We start from the raw sequence: 17444 nt of genomic DNA on the forward strand, positions 1-17444 counted from the left end.
CTTGGTGTAGATTGGTGTAGACCATTGCTTGGTGTAGATTTCTAGTCTCTCAATCTATACTTGGTGATCTATGGCCTTCAGCACGAATCTGCTTTTGATTCATTTGAAAAGCCACAGCTCCCCACTCAGGTCAAAGTAAAAGCTGCAACCTTCTCAACATTGTCACACAGTCATCGGTTTTACTCCAAACACTGGATTTTTTAACCAACCATTGTTCAGGGATTGTCTCCACTAACGGGACGAAGAGAGGAGATTGGCCTCTCAAAAGCTGCGATGAATCCTGAGATGAATCTCCAACAGGCCAGGGAAGATCTGTCAACTTATTTTTCTCTTGCAAATCGACCGATGGCAACATTCATCCTGCAGGAGGAGCTTGAGGTTGAGCCCGAGTTGAAGGTGAAAATGCAGAGTGGCTCCCACTCGCGGAGAATCTAATCGTCTCCCAGATTCTCCAACAATGTACAACACAAAGCATCTCAGTGCCACAGTGTCACAGGAGAATGGGAATCTCACAGGATCTCCTGAAGCCCATTGGCAATTTTAGACACTGAGTTCAGGATCAATACTTCTGCAAAGGAAATGGTGGCACAGTGGTTAGCACTGCTGCCTCACAGCTCCAAGGACCCAGCTTCAATTCCAGCCTCGGGTCACTGTCTGTGTGGAGTTTGCACATTCTCCCCGTGCCTGCATGGGTTGCCTCTGGGTGCTCCGGTTTTTCTCACAGTCTAAAGATGTGCAGATTAGGTGGATTGGCCATGCTAAATTGTTACTTAGAATCCCAAGATGTGTGGGTTAGGGGGATTAGTGGGATAAATATGTGGGGTTACAGGGATAGGGTCTGGGTAGGATGCTCTGTTGGACATTTGGTGCAGACTCAATGGGCTGAATGGCCTCCTTCTGCACTGTAAGAATTCTGTGATCTCAAGCTTCTTAATATCCGACTCAAGAACAAAACTAAGAGGCTTGGGGCAGTGTGATGGTTAACTTTCTCAGCCACAGAATTGCCGATGTGCAGCGAGTATGATTTTTAAATGTATATTTTTATATAAATATAGACAGCACTAGAATCGTTTGGATTGTGTATCTGACCTACAATAACCCAAATTGGTCTCATGTGGCTAATTCACAGAGCAGCTGCTGCTCTTGCAAACATTTCACTTTCAGAACAGTTTTAGTACGTTGCAGCATTCCAATAGTCCAGCCTGAAGTCTCTGGAAAATACTGGGTTTAAAGATTCCCTTTTGATATGTCTTCAATTGCACCCACTCATGCAGCTGTGTTCCCTCCCTCAGCATCAAGTACAATTCAGCCATTTTGTGCTTTTGTTCTTTGGATGTGAGCGTTGCTGGTAAAGTCAGCAGTGCCTGAGCCTAAATGCTATTGAGAAGATGGTGGTGAACCACCTGAGATCATAAGAAACAGAAGTAGGCCATTGTCACCTCGCGCCTACTCTGCCATTCAATAAGATCATGGCTGATTCAATTTTGGCCTTAACTTTGCTTTCCTGCCCTTGAGACTCTTATAGATCAAACAACTGTTGAACTTAGCTTTGAATATATTCAATGATTCAGCCTCCAATGCTCTCTTTCAAAGACTAAAGACCCTCTAAGAGAAGTTCCTCCTCATCTCCAACTTAAATTTTTAAATTGTGCCACCGAGTTCTAAACTCTCCCACAACGGGAAACATCCTCTCAGCTTTGACCCTGTCAAGCCCCCTCAGAATCTTATATGTATCAAAAAGCTCACCTCCCATTTTTTCGAAACTCCAATGAGTAAAGGCCCAACTTAGAATCATAGAATCATACAGCATAGAAGAGGCCCTTCGGCCCATTGAGTCTGCACCGGTACATTAGAAGTACCTGAACTCCCACCTAATTCCATCTACCAGCACTTGGCAAATAGCCCTGAATGTTATGATGTGCCAAGTGCTCATCCAGATACCTCTTAAAGGATGTGAGGCAACCCACCTCCACCATCCTTTGAGGCAGCGCATTCCAGACTGTCACCACCCTCTGGGTAAAAACATTTTTCCTCACATCCCCCCTAAACCTCCTGCCCCTCACGTTGAACCTATGTCCCCTTGTGACTGACTCTTCAACTAAGGGGAACAGCTGCTCCTTATCCACCCTGTCCATGCCCCTCATAATCTTGTACACCTCGATCAGGTCACTCCTCAGTCTTTTCTGCTCCAGAGAAAACAACCCAAGCCTATCCAACCTCTCTTTATAACTTAAATGCTCCGTCCCAGGCAGCATCCTGGTGAATCTCCTCTGCACCCCCTCCAGTGCAACCACATCCTTCCGATAATGTGGCGACCAGAACTGCACACAGTACTCTCAACTCGCTGAACCTTTACTCATGACACCAAGAATCAACCAGTGAAACTCCTCTGAACAGTTTCTAATGTCAATATGTCCCTCCTTAAATTTGGGCAGATGGTGGCGTATTGGTAATTTTACTGAACTAGTAATCCACAGGCTCAGACTAATACTCTGGGGACATAGGTTCAAGGGTTCAAATCCCACCATAGGAGTTGGTGGAATTTAAATTTAGTTAATAAAATCCAGAATGAAAATCTCATTCACTAACCGGGACCATAAAAACATTGTCGGTTGTTGTAAAAACCCATCCACTTCACTAATGTCCTTTAGGGAAGGAAATCTGCCGTCCTTACCTGGTCTGGCCTACATGTGACTCCAGAGCCACAGGAATGTGGTTGACTCTTAACTGCCCTCTGAAATGGCCTAGCGAGCCACTCAGTTCAAAGGCAATTAGGGATGGGCAACAAATGCTGGCCTTGCCAACAATGCCCTCATCCCATGAAAGAATAAAAAAGGAAACCAAAATTGTAAACAGTACTCTAGGTGTGGTCTCACTGAAGTCCTGCACAGTTGTGGTGGGACTTCACTACTTTTATACTCCATCCCCTTTGCAATAAAGACCAACTTGAACCTTCTTGAACCATTACAGTCCATGTGGTAGGTACACCCACAGTGCTTTGAGGGATTTTGATCCAGAGACAGTGAAGGGTCAATGATTTGGTTCCAAATTGCATCAATGTGCAACTTGGAGGGAAACTTCCAGGTGGCAGTGTGACCGTGCACCTATTGCCCCTTCCCTTCTAGGTGGTAGAGGGTTTGGAAGGTGTATCAAATGCCACCATTCATATTCAAAGGCTTCAAAGATGCCAACTTACTTCTTTCATGAAGATCTTGACCAAAACAGCGGGAAACTTTGACCATTGACCAAACCAGGCCAATTTTGATGGTGACAGAAATAAAAGCACCCGTCACGGCACCAGCTTCTAGCACGTAGGTTCCATTTAATCCCCATTCAATGATAACCTTCAGAATAATGGGAGAGAAAAAGAGAGGTAAATAGAATAGATATGTCAGTAAGAACATCCCGGGGAGTGTGGCTATTTGTCTCATTAAGCCCACACTTTCTAAATTCTTGCCAGGATTTACAGGTTTATTAACTGTCTGACAGGTTGTCTCCTGTACATCCCTTTCCTAGAATCACAGATATTTGCAGGACAGACGCAGGATGTTGTCCCTGTGCTTCTTCTTTGAAAGGATTCTCCAATTAGTTCCACTCCCTTGATCATTCCCCATCGTTCTGGAAATGTTTTCCCTTTGAATATTAATCCAATTCTCTTTTCTAAGTTGCTATGAATCTGCTTCCCCAGCTGTTCAGCAGCGCATCCCAGATTATAATAACCCATAATGTGGAAGCAATTTTCCTGGTAATACTCTGGTTCTTTTGCCAATCATCTTAAATCTGTCTCTGGTATTCCTGCCACTGGATACAAAGAACAAAGAAAATTACAGCACAGGAACAGGCCCTTCAACCCTCCCAGCCTGCACCGACCATGCTGCCCGACTAAACTAAAACCCCCTACCCTTCCGGGGACCATATCCCTCCATTCCCATCCTATTCATGTATTTGTCAAGACGCTCCTTAAAAGTCACTACCGTATCCACTTCCACTACCTCCCCCGGCAACGAGTTCCAGGCACCCACTACTCTCTGTGTAAAAAATCTGCCTCGTACATCTCCTTTAAACCTTGCCCTTCTCACCTTAAACCTGTGCCCCCTAGTAATTGACTCTTCCACCCTGGGAAAAAGCTTCTGACTCTCTACTCCGTCCATGTCTCTCATAATCTTGTAGACTTCTATCAGGTCGCCCTTCAACCTCCATCGTTCCAGTGAGAACAAACCAAGTTTCTCCAACCTCTCCTCATAGCTAATGCCCTCCATACCAGGCAACATCCTGGTAAATCTTTTCTGTACCCTCTCCAAAGCCTCCACATCCTTCTGGTGGTGTGGCGACCAGAATTGAACACTATATTCCAAGCGCGGCCTAACTAAGGTTCTATAAAGCTGCAACATGACTTGCCAATTTTTAAACTCAATGCCCCAGCCAATGAAGACAAGCATGCCATATGCCTTCTTGACTACCTTCTCCACCTGCATTGCCACTTTCAGTGACCTGTGTACCTGTACACCCAGATCCCTTTGCCTATCAATACTCTTAAGGGTTCTGCCATTTACTGTATCTTTCCTATCTGTATTAGACCTTCCAAAATGCATTACCTCACATTTGTCTGGATTAAACTCCATCTGCCATCTCTCCGCCCAAGTCTCCAACTGATCTATATCCTGCTGTATCCTGATCGCTATCCACAAATCCACCAACCTTTGTGTTGTCTGCAAACTTACTAATCAAACCAGTTATATTTTCCTCCAAATCATTTGTATATATTACAAACAGCAGAGGTCCCAGCACTGATCCCTGAGGAACGCCACTTGTCACAGCCCTCCATTCAGAAACGCACCCTTCCACTGCTACTCTCTGTCTTCTTTGACCGAGCAGTTTTGTATCCACCTTGCCAGCTCACCTCTGATCCCATGCGACTTCACCTTCTGCACCAGTCTGTCATGAGGGACCTCGAGGGACAGTTTCTCCTTATTTACTCTGTTAAAACTCTTCAGGGTTTTGAATGTCTCTAATAAGACTCCCCATAACCTCCTTTGCTCTATTCATGATCCACTGTTATACTGGCCAATCAAGTGGTTAATCCTGGCAAGAGGATCTAATGGATTCCTCCAACCCACACGGGAGGAGCCACTTGCGCCACTAAAACTGGACAGTCTCCACTCGACAGGCCTGCCTGGGCTGGGGTTCGAACCCAGCACCTTCTGACTTAGGCTATCCCCTTAACCAAAGACTCACTCCAGCCTTAACTGGTATTGGAAGTCCATTCCACAAAATGAATCTAGCTCCTCAATGTTCATTGGTGAGAACATTGAATACAGGAGTTGGGATGTCTTGTTGAAGTTGTACAAGACATTGGTAAGGCCACACTTGGAATATTGTGTACAGTTCTGGTCATCCTATTATAGAAAAGATATTATTAAACTAGAAAGAGTGCATAAGAGATTTACCAGGATGCTACCGGGACTTGATGGATTGAGTTATAAGGAGAGGCTGGGTAGACTGGGACTTTTTTCTCTGGAGCGTAGGAGGCTGAGGGGTGATCTTATTGAGGTCTATAAAATAATGAGAGGCATAGATCAGCTAGATAGTCAATATCTTTTCCCAAAGGCAGGGGAGTTTAAAACTAGAGGGCATAGGTTTGAGGTGAGAGGGGAGAGATACAAAAGGGTCCAGAGGGGCAATTTTTTCACACAGAGGGTGGTGAGTGTCTGGAACAAGCTGCCAGAGGTAGTAGTAGAGGTGGGTACAATTTTATCTTTTAAAAAGCATTTAGATAGTTACATGGGTAAAATGGGTATAGAGGAATATGAGCCAAATGCGGGCAATTGGGATTAGCTTCTGGGATTAAAAAAAGGGCGGCATGGACAAGCTGGGCAGAAGGGCCTGTTTCCATGATGTAAACCTCTATGACTCTATGACTCCTCTTTCCCTAAATCACAGAGGATGTGGCAGAAAGCAGACAGGACCCAACAGCCAACGCTACAGCGAGTGGCGTGTTGATAGTTTAAGCATCATCCCAGGGCCCAACATAAGGAAGCATATCACATTAATCCCAAGGGGCTTGAGTAACAGCCAGACACCCTCACTGACTCCTTCCACGATGAGAACACCAAGAAGGTACACAAAATGAGAAAGACATAACAAATGAACACTAGCAGCATGGGTAAGACACACTGTGCACACTCACTAAGCACTTGTAGGGAAACTAAATAGGTTTACTTTATGATCATTTCAGAGCAAAATACTGAAGATGCTGGAAATCTGAAATAAAAACTGGATAAAATACTGGATAAACTCAGCCAGTCTGGCAGCATCTGTGGAGAGAGAAACAGAGTTAACGTTTCAGACCTAAATGATCCTTCTACAGATCGCTGTTCAGTTCTGTAGAAGGGTCTATGGACTTGAAACGTTGGCTGGAATTTTACTGTCCCGCCCCCACAGGAATCGGGGGGGCGAGGAGGGGGGACAATGGGAAGACCCGTTGGCCTCGGGTGGGATTTTACGGTTTCAGGATGAGCAAGGCCGTAAAATCCTGCCCATTAACTCTGTTCCTCTCTCCACAGATGCTGCCAGACTTGCTGAGTTTATCCAGCATTCTCTGTTTCTATTACTTCATAACTTTGTTCCAGAGTTAATGTTCCCTTAACACCAGAGCTGACTGGCTGAAGTAACACAAAGCAATATCTACAGCCAAACATCAGGTGACTGAGTGCGCCAGTTAAGAACATCTCACACAAACTCAGAATAAGCAAGATTAAATAACACAGCCAGGCTGAGAAAAAATACACAGAGAGTTTCCAAAGGTGAGAAGGTGCCTAACTGCATTCTCCTTGCAACCAAAATCCTACCAACCCCATCGACACTGTCAGACAGAAAGTGTATCCAAACATTAGTAAAAATCAACTTTATTACCTTGTGCATGAATATAGGGAACGTTGGGAATTCCTTGAGGGTCTTCCAACAAATTATCCTGCTTTGTATAAACTCTGGAATGAAAAGTGTGTCTGTTCGAACCCATCATCCTGGAAATGTCCTCTTGAAATTTCGGGACACCCTCCCAGCTGTCTATAGCTGGAATCAAATCCTATGCAAATATAGATATCAAAAAGCTTCCATTGAACAACTCACCAGACGGAGCAGGTACACCAGGTAGGCCACTTCTGGTAGATTCTGTGCCAGGAATATCCACACCAGGAATATCTTTCCCTTCAGGATCTACAAGAAGGAATATACTTCAGTCAGTCCCGAGAGGAACTATCATTAAGAGGGGACTGTCAGGCAGAATGAAAGCTTGATTCGGATGCAGCCTGTTGATGCAGTGCATACCCAAGTATTTTCCACTGTGACCCCATTACGGTGGCACAGCGGTTAGCACTGTTGCCTCACTGCACCAGGGACCCGGGTTCAATTCCCAGCTTGGGTGACTGTCCATGTGGAGTCTGCACATTCTCCCTGTGTCTGCGTGGGTTTCCTCCGGGTGCTCCGATTTCCTCCCACAGTCCAAAGATGTATGGGTTAAGTGGATTGGCCATGGTAAATTGCCACTTAGTGTCAGGGAGACTAGCAGGGTAAATACATGGCCTATTGGGATAGAGCCTGGGTGGGATTGTGGTCGGTGCAGACTCAATGGGCCGAATGGCCTCCTTCCGCACTGTAGGGATTCTATGATTCTATGAGTTCTTGAACGATGCTAGCAAATACAAAACTGCAATAAGCGGCATTTCAACATTCAGTTTATAATTATTAAAGTTTGTTTATTGTAGATCAAAATGAAAACCTGTGTTTTGAAGTAATTTGCAAAAATGTTATTATTTTATGTACTCATCATTCCGTTACTGCATCGGAGTGGCTCCAGCTCATGAAGCTTGATCAGGAAGCAGCAGATACTCCTGATGTTCTCATTTGCATTCAACATTACTGATCTATAGCAATATCACACCTTAATGCAGAGCTTCCCACTGTCACACACACACCTCTACAGTATTAAAAATATTGAGGCTCACCTCTGCTTTTCTCTGAACTGCCCTCAAGCAAAAGAGTTTTGGGGGCAATTTTCAGCCTGTGTTGGCCACCAGAGAGAATAGCAACGGAAAATTGGGAGAATCGGGAAATGCGGCTTTCCATGTTTTACGGTGCATGTGTGGGTGCCAAAAATCCGATTTCCACCATAATAATGCTGAACTCTGATAGCTCCAGTTCCAGCGATTGCAAAAACTGAGTGGCGCACTGGTTAGCACTTCAATCTCACAGCGCCAGGGACCAGGGTGACTGTGTGGTGTTTGCGCGTTCTCCCCGTGTCTGCATGGGTTTCCTCCGGATGCTCCGGTTTCCTCCCACAGTCCAAAAGTACACGGGTTAGGTTGATTGGCCATGCTAAATTGCCCCTTAGTGTCAGTGGGATTAGCAGGGTAAATACATCGGGTTACAGAGATAGGGCCTGGGTGGGATTGTTGTTAGTCCTGCCCTATCCCCGTAACCTCGCAATTTACCACGGCTAATCCCATCTTGTGGGAGGAAACCAGAGCATCCAAAGAACACCCAAAAAACCCATGCAGACAGTCACCCAAGGCCGGAATCATAGAATCTCTACAGTGCAGAAGGAGGCCCATCGGGCCTGTGTTCTTAAGCTCCACCCTGCACTTTCTATACTCCACTTATGCCTCCACTAATTTGCTCCCATTATACCTGCTTAAAGCCTGTCCTTTCCTTCTCATCATATCCTGAATATCTTTGGTCATCCATGGATCTCTGGGCTTGTTACTCCTTCCGATCACTCTGGAGGGAACATGCTGGGCTTGCATCCTCTCCATTTCCGTTTTGAACCGCCCCCCCCTCCCTCCAACACACTGCTCTACTGTAGATTTCCTGACAAGGTGCTGTTCCCACTGTATCTTGGCCAGATCCTGCCTTATTTCACTAAAAATCCACTCTCCCCCAATCCAAAACTTTTGTTGCAACTTGTCTATTTTTTTGTCCATAACAAGCTTAAATGTTGTGATTGCTATCACTAAAATGTTCCCCACCACCACCTCAACCACCTGTCCAGCTTCATTCCCCAAAATTAGGTCCAGCACAGTGCCTTCCTTGTTGGACCCTCTATATATTGAACTAAAAGTTTTTCCTGCACATATTTCAAGAAATCCACTCCCTCCAAGCTCTTAACACTATGTCTATCCCAATTAAGCAGTCTCATAACATCAGGTTAAAGTCCAACAGATTTATTTGGAATCATGAGCTTTCGGAGCACTGCTCCTTCATCAGGTGCTGCCTGCCTGATGAAGGAGCAGTGCTCCGAAAGCTCGTGATTCCAAATAAACCTGTTGGACTTTAACCTGGTGTTGTGAGACTTCTTACTATGCCCACCCCAGTCCAACGCCAGCATCTCCACATCATGTCTATCCCACTTAATGTTGGGAAAGTTGAAATCACCTAATATAATTACCCTATTTTTATTGTTTTTACACACCTCTGCGAATTGTGCACATATTTGAAAGAATAAGAACTAAGAAAAGTACAGCACAGGAACAGGCCCTTCAGCCCTCCAAGCCCGTGCTCCTCAATTTCCCACTGATTATCTGAGGGTCTATAATAAACACCTAACAAAGTGGCTGCCCCTTTTTTATTCCTAAGCTCTGCCCACAAAGCTTCACCAACGCCTCTACTTTCTCAGAAGACTAAGAAAATTTGGCCTGTCAGCAACGACTCTCACCAACTTTTACAGATGCACCATAGAAAGCATTCTTTCTGGTTGTATCACAGCTTGGTATGGCTCCTGCTCTGCCCAAGACCGCAAGGAACTACAAAAGGTCGTGAATGAAGCCCAATCCATCACGCAAACCAGCTTCCCATCCATTGACTCTGTCTACACTTCCCGCTGCCTCGGCAAAGCAGCCAGCATAATTAAGGACCCCACGCACCCCGCACATTCTCTCTTCCACCTTCTTCCTTCAGGAAAAAGATACAAAAGTCTGAGGTCACGTACCAACCGACTCAAGAACAGCTTCTTCCCTGCTGCTGTCAGACTTTTGAATGGACTTCCCTTGCATTAAGTTGATCTTTCTCTACACCCTAGCTATGACTGTAACACTGCATTCTGCACTCTCTCCTTTCCTTCTCTGTGAATGCTACGTTTTGTCTGTATAGCACACAAGAAACAATACTTTTCACTTTATGTTAATACATGTGACAATAATAAATCAAATCAAATCGATGTCCCCTCCAAGATACCATCTCTCCTTCCTGCAATTACTGACTCCTTAACTAATAATGCAATGTCCTGCCAGTGCCCCTGTATTGGGTAGTCACTTCTTGATAGTCGCCCTTGCTTCCTCGGTGGGGGAGCTTGCAACCCCAACTGTTATCCCTGTGACCCCATCGGGGGTCATGACCCACAGTTTGGTAATCACTGAATCAATGAATTTCTGAAATACCACAACACACCCTCGCTCCCTAGTTCACATTTCCTACGAGGTGGTGACTTAGGCCAGGATATTTTGGCCCCCCATCACGGCGGGCAAAGAGTTATCCAGCCCAATCGTACCTTCTGCTTCTTGCTCTGTAACCCCAAAGGTCGCAGCGAATCCAAATATTTTTTTAATGCAATCCGGAATTCTGCCACTACTTCCCTTCCAAGCAGTGAGTTCCAGATCTCCCACAGACTCTAGGTGAAAAATACCTCCGTTCCTCTCTACTCCTCTGCCAATTACTTTAAATCTCTCCCCCCCCCCCCCCCCCCCCTGGTTATTCACCTCTCTCATTTCTGGACCGTGCCCATTTCCAGCTCCCAGTGACCCTCACTTCTTCCATTTCAACATAAAACGTGTAACTGAATGTGTTGCAAAGCGGAAGTGAAATAGGAAATGCTGGGACTGGGCAGTGCGGGCAACAATACAGAGGTCAACATTTCAACATTTCAGGCTTAACCTTTCTTTGGAGCATTGACAAGATTACAATCGGCCATTTTATATAAACCTGTTTCATTAATTTCATTTCTCACGGTTTGACAATGATCTCATCTTGCCCACTATTTGCGTTCGATATATTAAAAATTAATGACACTCAGTTAAATTAAAAATAATTGAAAAAAGGGAATTGAACCAGTGGCTGTTTTTCTGCATTGAGAATGAATTGCAAAACTTGACCACAAAGACAGTAAGCAAGTGAAACCAGAACAGGGAATGAAACAGGTTTCTACTTTCTGAGCTTTTTTTCATTCTTTCACAAGATGTGGGTGTCGCTGTCTAGGCCAGCACTTATTGCCCATTCCTAATTATCCTCGAGAAAGTGGTGGTGAGCTGCCTTCTTGAACCACTGCAGTCCATGTGGTGTAGGTACACCCACGGTGCTGTTGGGGAGGGAGTTCCAGGATTTTGACCCAGTGACAATGAAGGAACGGCGATATATTTCCAAGTCAGGATGGTGTGTGGCTTGTGGGGGATCTTCTAGATGTGGTGTTCCCAGGTATCTGCTGCTCTTGTCCTCTGCAGGGATCACAGATTTGGAAGGTGCTGTTGAAGGAGCCTTGGTGAGTTGCTGCAGTGCATCTTGTAGATTAGACCATAAGACATAGGAGCAGAATTAGATCACTCGGCCCATCGAGTCTGCTCCACCACTCAATCATGGCTGATATTTTTCTCATCCCCATTCTCCTACCTTTTCCCCATACCCCCTTATTAATCAAGATTGGAGTCATGGCTGCCACTGTGCGTCAGTGGTGGAGGGAGTGGATGTTGAAGGTGATGGATAGGGTGATGCTTTGTCCTGGATGGTGTTGAGCTTCTTGAGTGTTGCTGGAGCTGTACCCATCCAGGCAAGTGGAGAGTATCCCATCACACTCCTGATTTGTGCCTTGCAGATGGTGGACAAGCATTAGAGAGTCAGAAGGTGAGTTACTCTCTGCAGAATTCCCAGCTTCTGACTTGCTCTTATAGCCACGGTATTTATATAGCTGGTCCAGTTCAGTTTCTGTACAATGGAGACCCCCAGGATGTTGATACTGGGGGATTCAGCGATTGTAATGTCATTGAATGTCAAGAGAAGATGGTTGGACCTTGTTGGAAATGGTCATTGCCTGACACTTGTGTAGCACGAATGTTACATGCTACTTATCAGCCCAAGTCTGAATGTTGTGCAGGTGTTGCTGCATACGGAGTATGGACTGCTTCACTATCGGAGGAGTTGCGAATGGTGCTGAACACTGTGCAGTCATCAGTGAACATCCCCATTTCTGACCTTATGATGGAAGGAAGGTCATTGATGAAGCAGCTGGAGATGGTGGGGCCTAGGACACTATCCTGAGAAACTCCTGCAGTGATGTCCTGAAGCTGAGATGACTGACCTCCAACAACCAGAACCATCTTCCTTTGTGCCAGGTATGACTCAATTGTGGCGGCACGCTGGCACAGTGGTTAGCACTGCTGCCTCAAAGCTCCAGGGACCTGAGTTTGATTCTTGACTTAGGTAACTGTCTGTGTGGAGTCTGCACGTTCTCCCTATGTTTGCGTGGGTTTCCTCCGGGTGCTCCAGTTTCCTCTTCCAGTCCAAGGATGTGTGGGTTAGGTTGATTGGACATGCTAAATTAACCCTTCATGTCCTGGGATGTGATAGGTTAGAGGGATTTGCAGGGTAACTAAGCATGGATTGGGTTTGGGTGGGATTGTGGTCGGTGCAGACTCGATGGGCCGAATGGCCTCCTTCTGCACTATGGGATTCTATGATTCCATTTGTCATCATTAAGTGTTCCCAGTTTGTTTATTTACTTATTAGTGTCACAAGTAGGCTTACATTAACACTGCAATGAAGTTATTGTGAAAATCAGTTCAAATATATCATGGTCAGTTTCAGAATGAGGAGTTGTGCACCCGCCCCAACAACAGCTCTGCAGATTAACCACTGAAAACAATCTTTTATTTCACCAGTTTCAATTTGCAAGTTCTGGGCTTGGACCTGGTGAACAAACTTACCATACACGTACAACTCTTACTGGGAGGTAAAAAGATTGAAATTCTATTTAATTAAATGGGGCTCAGGATAACTTTCCATGGAATATTTTTCTCTGAATCTGTTCAATGAAGCTGAGTTTATTTGGGGTGGGACAGATTGAAAACCCATTGAGGTGCCCGGAGGTAGACTTCCACAGGATGAAACAGGAATGGTTTTGAGCTGAACAAGTGAATGGAAATTTCCCACTCACATTTCCGACATCGAGTTTCAGCTATTAAACCTCGGCAGTTAACTTGCGCACGTGGGTGATCTTGAAGTTTTGAATCTTCCGACCTGCACCCACGTTTTCTGGACTTAGGTGAGGAACTTGCACCTTGAGTGTGCCAGCTAAACAGAAATTCTATAATTGCTAATTCCTAAATATGATGTTGGCAAAAAATCAAATCTGAACTACTTACAGCAATGAGGCCGATAGCAGCTTTCAAAATTGCCCAGACGATGCCCACTCCCAGGATGATCGAATGGACAAGCGAAACGTGATACATTCCTGAAGTCAAGACAAGTACACATAGGCAGAGCTGTGGACGAGAATCAACATTTATCAGTAAGATTCTGGGGATTAACAATTTAATAAAAGAATATAGAAATGAGGATGTTTCTGCAAAATGTATTTTCCTTTACAGGGAATGGACAAGATGATGGGACAGTGGCATTAGCAAGAGGCCCCAGTGATCTTCAAGGGTGGTCCTCATTCTCTCTTCCACCTTCTTCAGTTGGGAAAAAGATACAAAATTCTGAGGTCACGTACCAACCGGCTCAAGAACAGCTTCTTCCCTGCTGCTGGCAGACTTTTGAATGGACCTACCTTGCATTAAGTTGATCTTTCTCTACACCCTAGCTATGACTGCAACACTACATTCTGCACTCTCTCGTTTCCTTCTCCATGAACGGTATGCTTTGTCTGTATAGCGTGCAAGAAACAATACTTTTCACTGTAAACTAATACATGTGACAATAATAAATCAAATCAAATCAAATAAAAACATTGGGATATAAGGAGCCAACACTGAATTAACTCTGGGTAAAGAGAAAAAAATTGCAGGACACTGGGGAAAGAAGAGAATGGGATGAGCTGAGTTGCTGTTACAGAGAGCCGGCATGGGCAGCATGGGCTGAATGGCCTACTCCTATGCTGTATCCATTCTATGATTCTATCGTTATGTCAGAGTGCAGGCCCAAGGAGAAAAAGGTCTACAGGTGACAAAAGTGTGGCAGAGGTTTGCAGTTTTAGATTGGCAAATGTGGGGCTGAGGCAGGCATTGTTACAGAGGTAGAAATCTTTGCATTGGAGAGAATTTGGGATTTGAAGCTTAGCTTGGGTCAAACAGCTTGCCAAGATTGTGACCAGTCCCGTGCAACAGTGGAGAGGTGAGAATGGAAGATGTGGCTGGGGCGGTTGGGGGGACTAGAGATTGCCGCTTCAATTTCCTCAGTGTTTAACTGGATGAAATTGCACCTGATCCGAAACTGACTGTTGGACAAGCATTGGAGGCATTGGAGGAGTCAGGAGGGCTATTGGAGAGGTAGAGACAGAAACACAGTGAGACAGTGAGTGAGTGAGATACACACATATACACAACCAACGTTTTGAGTCGGGATGACCCTCGACTTGAAACTCTGGCTCTATTCTCTCTCCGCAGATGCTGTGGGCGGCACGGTGGCACAGTGGTTAACACTGCTGCCTCACAGCGCCAGGGACCCGGGTTCGATTCCCGGCCTGGGTCACTGTCTGTGTGAGGTTTGCACGTTCTCCCCGTGTCTGCGTGGGTTTCTTCCGGGTGCTCCAGTTTCCTCACACAGTCTGAAAGATGTGCTGGTTAGGTACATCGCTGGAGTGTGGTGACTAGGGGAATTTCACAGTAACCTCACTGCTGTGTTAATGTAAGCCTTACTTGTGACTAATGAATAAACTTTAGAACTGTCAGACCTGCTGGGATTTTCCAGCATTTTCTGTTTTAACTTCAGATTCCAGCATCTGCAGTATTTTGCTTTTATCATACATATTCAGTCTTGGCAGAGGATGGCTTGATCAATGTCTCCATCAATGTTAGACTCGGAATACTCAAAGTGGGTTTATAAAAAACAAGAAAAAAAAATCAAATCATCCTGCTCCAAAAAAATGATCTGTGCCAACTTATATAACCATTGTTTAATGTTTTCAGTTACCTGAGCTTGAAGATCAAATGTTACCATTGAGAAGCAGAGATTCACAATGAAGTATTGGAACTGAGCACTTTCCAGAGCTCCGCTCACTCGGAAAGCCATCATGCTGGGACTCTTAAGCAGGTGAACAACACTTATTACCATCAGAAAAACCCCAAGCACCAAAATGAATGCAAATCGTATCTGAAAGAAAACGCACAAAATGAGTGAAGCTAATACCAGTGATTGTTTTTCAATATCAATTCTCAGGCTGTCCGAACTATTGGAGTCATTGCCACACTCAGTAAATTATTCCTGTCCTTTTCCATTTACTGTTACTAATCCTATGCTGCTTTGTGGGATTACTAACCTCCAGGATTGCCCTGAACACATGAGCGAGAAACCGTTTGTAGAAACTGCTCTTTGTTTTCTTTGAACATTTTCTTTTGCTAGTTACAAAAATGTTGCAGATGGGATAAAAGGCAAGAAGCATCCAATCAAATAACAAAGAATGTATCTCATGCGAGGCATGAGGATGGACATGTCGGGTGGGCAGTGATGGGAGTGCGGAGGTGGGAGTGTGGAGGGGGAGTGGTGGGGGTGCGGAGGTGGGAGTGTGGAGGTGGGAGTGTGGAGGGGGAGTGGTGGGGGTGCGGAGGTGGGAGTGGTGGGAGTGTGGAGGGGGAGTGGTGGGGGTGCGGAGGTGGGAGTGTGGAGGGGGAGTGGTGGGGGTGCGGAGGTGGGAGTGTGGAGGGGGAGTGGTGGGGGTGTGGAGGTGGGAGTGTGGAGGGGGAGTGCTGGGGGTGCGGAGGTGGGAGTGTGGAGGGGGAGTGGTGGGGGTGCGGAGGTGGGAGTGTGGAGGGGGAGTGGTGGGGGTGCGGAGGTGGGAGTGTGGAGGGGGAGTGGTGGGGGTGCGGAGGTGGGAGTGTGGAGGGGGAGTGGTGGGGGTGCGGAGGTGGGAGTGTGGAGGGGGAGTGGTGGGGGTGCGGAGGTGGGAGTGTGGAGGGGGAGTGGTGGGGGTGTGGAGGTGGGAGTGTGGAGGTGGGAGTGTGGAGGTGGGAGTGCTGGGGGTGCGGAGGTGGGAGTGCGGAGGTGGGAGTGTGGAGGGGGAGTGGTGGGGGTGCGGAGGTGGGAGTGGTGGGAGTGTGGAGGTGGGAGTGGTGGGAGTGTGGAGGTGGGAGTGTGGAGGTGGGAGTGGTGGGAGTGCGGAGGTGGGAGTGGTGGGAGTGTGGAGGTGGGAGTGTGGAGGTGGGTGTGGTGGGAGTGCGGAGGTGGGAGTGGTGGGAGTGCGGAGGTGGGAGTGTGGAGGTGGGAGTGTTGGGAGTGTGGAGGTGGGAGTGTGGAGGTGGGAGTGGTGGGAGTGCGGAGGTGGGAGTGGTGGGGGTGCGGAGGTGGGAGTGTGGAGGGGGAGTGGTGGGGGTGTGGAGGTGGGAGTGTGGAGGGGGAGTGGTGGGGGTGTGGAGGTGGGAGTGTGGAGGGGGAGTGGTGGGGGTGCGGAGGTGGGAGTGGTGGGAGTGCGGAGGTGGGAGTGCGGAGGTGGGAGTGTGGAGGTGGGAGTGGTGGGGGTGCGGAGGTGGGGGTGCGGAGGTGGGAGTGCGGAGGTGGGAGTGTGGAGGGGGAGTGGTGGGGGTGTGGAGGTGGGAGTGGTGGGAGTGCGGAGGTGGGAGTGGTGGGAGTGCGGAGGTGGGAGTGTGGAGGTGGGAGTGGTGGGGGTGCGGAGGTGGGGGTGTGGAGGTGGGAGTGCGGAGGTGGGAGTGTGGAGGGGGAGTGGTGGGGGTGTGGAGGTGGGAGTGTGGAGGTGGGAGTGTGGAGGTGGGAGTGGTGGGAGTGTGGAGGTGGGGGTGCGGAGGTGGGAGTGCGGAGGTGGGAGTGGTGGGGGTGTGGAGGTGGGAATGTGGAGGTGGGAGTGGTGGGAGTGCGGAGGTGGGAGTGTGGAGGTGGGAGTGGTGGGAGTGCGGAGGTGGGAATGTGGAGGTGGGAGTGTGGAGGTGGGAATGTGGAGGTGGGAGTGTGGAGGTGGGAGTGGTGGGAGTGCGGAGGTGGGAATGTGGAGGTAGGAGTGTGGAGGTGGGAATGTGGAGGTGGGAATGTGGAGGGGGAGTGGTGGGAGTGTGGAGGTGGGAGTGGTGGGAGTGCGGAGGTGGGAATGTGGAGGTGGGAGTGTGGAGGTGGGAATGTGGAGGTGGGAATGTGGAGGGGGAGTGGTGGGAGTGTGGAGGTGGGAGTGGTGGGAGTGTGGAGGGGGAGTGGTGGGAGTGTGGAGGTGGGAGTGGTGGGAGTGTGGAGGTGGGAATGTGGAG

General features: G+C 47.3%; 1 protein-coding gene across 1 annotated transcript in view; it reads right to left on the reverse strand.

The window, feature by feature from the left end:
* The window catches only part of LOC144509812 (uncharacterized), a 44769-nt gene that overhangs the window by 7845 nt on the left and 19480 nt on the right, over positions 1 to 17444 (reverse strand). Inside the window, exons 5-8 of the mRNA XM_078238636.1 lie at positions 15169 to 15348; positions 13401 to 13520; positions 7129 to 7215; positions 3197 to 3344 (exon numbers count right to left, since the gene is read on the reverse strand). Of these exons, the coding sequence (XP_078094762.1) occupies positions 3197 to 3344; positions 7129 to 7215; positions 13401 to 13520; positions 15169 to 15348 (535 nt within the window). The remainder of the gene's footprint in view (positions 1 to 3196; positions 3345 to 7128; positions 7216 to 13400; positions 13521 to 15168; positions 15349 to 17444) is intronic.

The sequence above is a fragment of the Mustelus asterias genome, chromosome 22, assembly GCF_964213995.1.
Source record: "Mustelus asterias chromosome 22, sMusAst1.hap1.1, whole genome shotgun sequence".
Classification (NCBI taxonomy): Eukaryota; Metazoa; Chordata; class Chondrichthyes; order Carcharhiniformes; family Triakidae; genus Mustelus; species Mustelus asterias.